The sequence below is a fragment of the Vigna unguiculata genome, chromosome 5 (genome assembly GCF_037176805.1).
Source record: "Vigna unguiculata cultivar grain cowpea cultivar isolate G323 ecotype 2 chromosome 5, ASM3717680v1, whole genome shotgun sequence".
NCBI classification, from domain to species: Eukaryota; Viridiplantae; Streptophyta; class Magnoliopsida; order Fabales; family Fabaceae; genus Vigna; species Vigna unguiculata.
This window is the reverse complement of record NC_140796.1, coordinates 16742592-16749593: the sequence shown is the minus strand read 5'-3', so window position 1 is coordinate 16749593 and position 7002 is coordinate 16742592. Positions and strand designations below refer to the sequence as shown.

The 7002-nt window shown below is 36.4% G+C and overlaps 1 protein-coding gene across 2 annotated transcripts; it reads right to left on the bottom strand.

The window, feature by feature from the left end:
* Nucleotides 1-5097: 5097 nt before the first annotated feature.
* On the bottom strand, nucleotides 5098-6567 carry LOC114185477 (F-box protein CPR1-like). Of its 2 annotated transcripts, XM_085673987.1 has the most exons (2): nucleotides 6334-6567; nucleotides 5098-6029 (listed from the first exon to the last, which is right to left on the bottom strand). In XM_085673987.1, exons 1-2 carry the CDS (start codon nucleotides 6550-6552, stop codon nucleotides 5214-5216), a joined length of 1035 nt encoding a protein of 344 aa, XP_085530113.1. In that variant the 5' UTR covers nucleotides 6553-6567; the 3' UTR covers nucleotides 5098-5213. The 2 variants fall into 2 exon arrangements, with proteins under 2 accessions (XP_085530113.1, XP_027929014.1); XM_028073213.2 differs by having other exon boundaries at nucleotides 5098-6535.
* Between the last annotated feature and the right edge of the window lie 435 nt (nucleotides 6568-7002).

The following is a 7002-nucleotide window of genomic DNA, read 5'->3' as shown; positions in this document are numbered from 1 at the left end:
GTTCCCAATCTAGGGCTTGGAAGAGAAAGAGAAGAGGAGAAAAGGGAGATCCGAGCAGCGGTGACGATGAGGCTTTCGATTACAAACATCTCTGGTCAAGTGGACGGAGTGCGAATGAAGAAGAAGTACATGTAATGCCCGATTGTGTGCAATTGTAGAAGAAAAGGGGTAATGCTTTTGTGATGTGATCTAAGTGGAGGTAGGAGAAGAGGCGTCTAGTAGAGAGATTTGGGGAAAGAAGCCAAGTTTGAGAAAGAAGAAGAATATGAGGTGGAAATTTAATTTTAATTTTTAAATTAATTAACTTGCCACATGTTATAAATGAAATGATGATGGAGATCACCGTTTGCCACATAAAAGAAAACATTAACATCGTTAGTTATTGAGGACTGATTTTATGAATTTTGAAAGGATAAGGACCTAATTTGACCAAATTTTAGAAGATGGACTAAAACCAAAATCGCCTAATAGTTTAGGGACCTAAAACATAGTTAACCCTATTATTATTAATTTTAAAGAATAAAAAACAAAAAAAGATATTAAAAAAGGAAATAAAATAAGATAAGATGAAAATTCAAATTAAAAATAAAATAAGATAAAATGAATATAAAATAAAATGAAAATAATAAAATAAAAGTAAAACAAGTTTATATATATATATATATATATATATATATATAAAACAAGATAAAATTAAGTTGAATTAAGATAAAAAGTAAAAATAAAAATATATATTTATACTCAATTCAATGTTCACTTTTTGTATTATATTTTCTTCTTCTTCTTCTTTTTTCATTATCTTTTAATTCATTTTTTTATTATCCGGACAAAATTGTGTGCTAAAAATAATAAAAAGACAAAAAAATTATTTCATTCTAACATCGGAATCCATAATGAAATTATAGTGGTACCAACCCTAAAAGCTTAGCCTTCCATGGATTGGATGAAATACATGATGAATAATGAAGTACAGAAAAAGTTAAAAAAAATGATGGAACAAAAACAAGATATGTGGTGAATGGTACCTTGCCAAAACCAGCGAGTTGCTAATAAGTCCATATGCTTCCCCTAGGTGTCTTTATATAGGACTTGATTAGACTTGATCTTTATCTTTTCTATTGCTAAAACCATTTATATGTTGATATAATATCTTTCAAATAATTAACAGATTTTATCAGTTTTAAAAACATCTGGAAGATATTCTCAGTTGATATTATTTGATTAATTATCTAAAAATATCTAAATAATTATCAACAACTAAATCATGCCCAAAATTGCAATTAAGCCCCTGCGATCTTGTGGTCCAAATTTGCAGAGAAATCCAAAAGGATAAATATTTGCATTTCAACCCTCTTTTTGACCAGACTTTAAATCCTTAACCAGCTTTGATATGCAATGTGGGATTGACACATGATAGCTCTCTCTCTCTCTCTCTCTTTTTCTCTCCATTAGGGTTTCTACAACAAAGGTTTTCATGAAGGAAGTTCAGTGCATTGCCGACAATGGCCATGGTATGAGGTTGTGGTTGTTGGCGGTGTATGATGTTGGAGAGATGAAGGTTGAAGATGATGATGAGGGACATGGCACAATATGATAGGCTTAGATGTGTGCTTAGGTTTCTACCATGTGGCATCATATGGTTGGCCATAATTTGTGAGTGGCAAGAGGGGTGGAAGCTAGTAATTTAGGATGTGTAAAAGTAGGTTTTAAGTGACCCATTTGAGAAAGGTGGAATGTATGAGTAAAAACTAGGGGTATATTTAGCTCTTGATTTATTTCTTTCCAAAATTTACTGATTTTGTTCATATTTTTTTATCTTGGAATAATTTAATTTCACACCTTTAATGACCCAAATCCAAGAATATTTTATGCAACTAAAATTCAATTAAAAATTCGAAATTAAAGATCAAATGAGGGCAAAAACATGTACTCATTAGTCAGAAAAAATAGAAGAAGTCACATTGGCGGCTTCATCATATCCATCATCAGCTTCCCCTTTAACAGACGTCCTCGGTCAAAGTTACATTAACAATTATCATCGTAGGCGCTATGCCATCAATGTCTATCAGTTGGCCTTCGAAGACATTCTTATTGACATCAAAGCCTGTGTCTTTAGAAGAGATCTAATAGAGGAGCTTGGCATGCCTTAGCGCTTTGTTGAAGCCATTCGTATGCTCGATAAGGATGAACAATTGAAACAAAATCAACTCGGCCTTCACTTCCTCTCGGGCTTTTTTCTCATCAACAACCGTAGCCTTCAGGACTTCAATCTTTTTCTTCAACTTCTTCTCGGAGTTAAAGCACCTAGTCTTTTAGGTCTTTCGCCTTTCCTCACTTTCATCCCTTTCTAGGGTCTTCTTCTCCTTAGCCCAAGCCTTATGATTAGCCTCATACTTCTTCTTCATGTTTGCCAACTCATCGGCCACCTTGGCCTTGCCCTCATCGATAATCTCCTTCTTTAGTAAGTTGGTTATTCTCTGCCCATGCACAAGTGTATGATTGTGAAACTGCAGAAAGGTACACATAAGGGTGGCCAACGCAGCCTCCTAAACCAGCTTCATCTCATCATTTGTAAGGCTTATCTGGATGCCTTTGCGCATGTTGAGTCGAGTACTTTCCAGCATACAAAAGTCGTTAGCCTTACTCCCAGAATTGCCAGCCTAGGCGTCGAACTCAACCCTCAGTCTCTTCTTGTCCTTCCCTATACCTCGCCCATTAGCAGGTTGGATCTTCTTGGCAGCAGTCTAAGGCCAATGAGTGTCCACCACAAGGCCTGTCAGGTTGGGCACCACATTGACCACCCCCATTTTCTTGGATTCAACAACCATCTTATTCCTCAAACTGAAGAAGACATCATTGGTTCCAATCTTAGCTTCGTGTTGGGCCATGAAACCTGTAAATATCAAACAACCTTCAAATTAGCTAAAAAATACCTAAGTTACACAAAGTTTAAACCTTACCAAGCAAATGGTAACCAACTGAGGAGATAGGTAGGCGCTAAAAATATTTTTAGTAGGCAACTTGTGAGAGAGCTCGTCAAGGATACTTAAGGTCCTCTTATCCTCGTCGAACATGATTTCCCTTAGTTACTCCTTATATCTAAAAGGGTTGTCAGTCCAATAAAAGGGAAACTTGGGTCAATTATCCTCATCCTAAAAGTAAGACCAACTAGTGTGGTTCACTCAACACTAAAGAAACCGTTGTTAAACTTCTTAAATGACAAAGAGTATGCATTGAGTAAGCACGAACCCGACTTACTCACCAAGGATAACCACGTGATAGGTGTCCTTGAACGAGTAAGATAAAAATGAAAGAAACACTCAGATGACGATGACAAGTTAAAAGCTCTGCATATCAATCTAAACACCTAGAGACAAGCCCAACTATTTGGATAAAGTTGCATCAGCGCAACATTAAGAAGATGAAGAACACTCATGGTAAACTCGTCGAAAGGTAGCCAGATGTGAAGTTGAAAAAAAAGGACATTTACATATAAAAGAAATCCTCCTCGTACCCCTATCGGCTATGATACACATTGTCTATAGCACACACCCTCCTAAAAGACATAGTATCCTCTACCTTCTCACTCTCAAACATATATATACTTTTCACCCAAGAGTTTTGGAGGGACGAACACCTAAAGTTAGAAAAATACTTTCTAACTAAGGGATCCACCCACTCATAGCCTTCCCTCAAAAGCAAATCATCCTTGGCAATCTCCTTAGCAGGATTTTCCTAATTCTCTATGATTACGTCTTAAATTACCCCTCAAGCCTTTAATGATGATGCACTAGAGGATGACGAAGCCCGACTACTATCACTACCCAAACCATCACCAGAACCTATATTTGAACCACTGCGAGACATACCTTGTTACTTATCGGTTCTAAGAAATTGAAATTTATTTTTGAAAGATATCGACAACAGAGAAAACTCTTAAAGACCAAAGTGCTTAAATGAGGCAAATAAACCCCTTATTTATAGAAAATGTTGATAACCCTTCTTCTTCCAACCCCCTCATCTTCAACCGTTAGAGCTATTGACATCTAACAGCCAAAGGTTGCAACTTTCCACATTCTTAGCGTCGCTTTGTTCCCTATGCAACTTGACAACTATTTAGCCATCAGATCTAGTCAGACTTGGCACACCATCATTCAAACCTCTTCGTCACTATGCTCCTCGAGGCTAGAGGTTACTATACCTATAGGACATGACCAAAGAAACACAAATTTTCTTTGCACATGACGACACTAGATACCGACACCATAGTGGCAGAATGAAGACTTGAGTATAGAAATATCGAGCCTGAGGAGATAGTGTTACCATACACGTTTGAGTACATTGGGCCACCCATGTCTACATATACTCGACTCTTATGGTATGAGCATGCATCATGACTTGACCACTTCATATTGGCCAACCATGACCAACATAAAAAAGAGCGTTGACTAAGTTGACTAATTTAAAGATTATGATTAGGTATGATTAGTTACAAGGATCAGGCTTATCCAGGTAAAAAGTTCATAAACATGGTATAAATAACACAATATACATAATATACGAGGTAACTTATTACATTATTAACTATCACATTTATTGTTGCCTAAAGCACTTACTAATTTGAGATGATGAGTACTTAAACATCCGAGTCTAAAGTGTGCAATAAGAGCTAGAAGTTGAAGTCTTTGCAAAATATATCAGACTTTGCGAGAACAATCTAATTACAGCTATTTATGGTGATCATCAATCTAAGTTTTCTAATTATTATTACTTATAAGTTTCCTATGAGCATGTTTTACTCCAAACAATAAAAGTGGTAGTGCAAGTAGAGAGAAAAATATTCTTCAATTGCATATTTTTCCTCGTCTAAACAGAAAATTAAATACCATCTGCAAGCCACTACTGACTTATTGAGAACTTGGTCAAGACTTTTTAAGTGGAAAATTTTCCACAACTTGCAAAACAAGTAAAAATGACAAAGATTTCCTTTTCAACTTCAATGGCGTAACTCTAAAGGGAACCGATGCACATTCATGAATAAAAAGTCCGAAAGTCTAACATTGAGAACACCCAAATCCTACCACAACCAGCACATGCTTTTGAACAAAGAAAGCTGACATATATATATATCCAATACATTATGTGATCCACAAGCAACAAAGCAAACAAACCAAAGAACCTAGTACTGTCTAAAAGCAACAAAGTTTTATTTTCTAAAACGAAATAAGATATTCACTATCATGTAGCAGAGGATCAGGAACCAAAGTACATGATAAACATTTGTGACTAAACTCGTTTCCCCTGTGAAGTGAAACAAGACTTTCTGTATATTTTGCAGCCCTTATGGAATCATATTTTCCATAAACCTGAAGATCCCTTGTATTCTCCGAATCATAAAGCACCAATCTTTCGTTGTTGTCCTTCCAAAGAAACCGATTGCCCCCATAAAACCCCACGAGCTTGTAAATCACTTGAACGGGTCCAACACTGTACAGCTTCACCCACGACCCTTCGTTCCAATAATCTCTCATCACCCACACGTCGAAGCACTTTTCTGTGCCCCTCACGGGGTAAACAACAACACCAATTGAAGCAGATTCCTCAAAGGGTACCAAAGTTGCAAACTTGTCGTCTGAAGAGTCACGTATTCTTGGCACTTTTATCTTCCTGAAGGAGTCATTGACCATGTCAAATGCTAGAACAACGTCTTCTGAGACACCTGAGTCTTCAACAAAACCCCACCAGTGGCAACAGTTGTTGGCATAAGTGTAGACCCGAGAAGAACCCCAAACTTCAATTGGGAGTGGGAGAGCAGCATCATCAAGTTTTCCCCAAGAGTTTGAGTTAAGGCTATACAACTCCGCTGTCCAATACCCAAGTTGTCTTTCATCTGTTTCCTTCAACCATAGGTCTTTGATGACAACAACTTTGTAGTCATTGGTTGTCGGGTCGAATCCAAAGCCTGCATAATCTGTGAAGGAATAAGTCCCATGAGGACTTGTGAAATGGGATTCAGGCAAAGCCTTGAACTGTCCCAACGATGGGTTCATCAACACATTAGGATTTCCTTCAAGGAAGTATATGCCATTGCAAGGACCCATGATTTCGGTCCAGTATTTATAATCAGAGTTGTGCTCATAGGGAGGGTTCAAAACATTGGAGGAAACGAGTTCTTTGGGGTCATTCACGTTCCAAGAAAGAACAGAAATGTATGTTTTGAGGCCAGAAAAAAAGGGTCTTCGAATGACCAAGAGATGTTCCTCTTGGCCCTGAAGATTGTTGTAGATAAGAGGGTAATTGGAAACAAAATGAGAATCGGTTATGAGATCTAACCAGGATTTGCAAACGCACTTGCATAGCAGCAACACCTTCGCTGGTAACCTTGAGAACACGTTCGACACCAATTCTCGTGGCAAATGCTCCATCACCACTTGCAAATGCAATGGGAATTCTGAATCGGAGTTTTTCTTCTATATTCTCACCCAAAACATATTCAATATGCAAGTAGACAGTGACCAAAACGAAGTGTAGTCTAGCTTTATTTGTCTTCATCTCAAAACGAATATGCGGGTCAAATTTGGCCGTCAATAAAATATCTTCAATTATAAGATCGAAATTTGATAGATATTTTTGTGGATTTAGCTAGATATTTTTCCTATTATTTTTATTGCTTTATTTCATTGTTTTAGCCGTGTCAATTACTCTGCAATTTCCAATCGAAATCGGTAGTTTTAACAGGGCTTAATTTGCTATTAGTAATAAGTATTCTAACTTTTAGCGATGTCTCGCCATGATTTATTTGTATCTTCTAGTTTCCGACTCAAGAACATTTTAAATATTTTTTTGAATAAACATTTAATTAAATATATTAAAATTTATGAAGAATTTTAAATTTAATTAAGTTTTTTATCTATGTATTATTATTTTTTCGTTTTGAAATTAAAGACAGAAGGAAAATTCACCTTTATATATAAGAAAGGAAAGGGAAAAAGTCTATTTTGG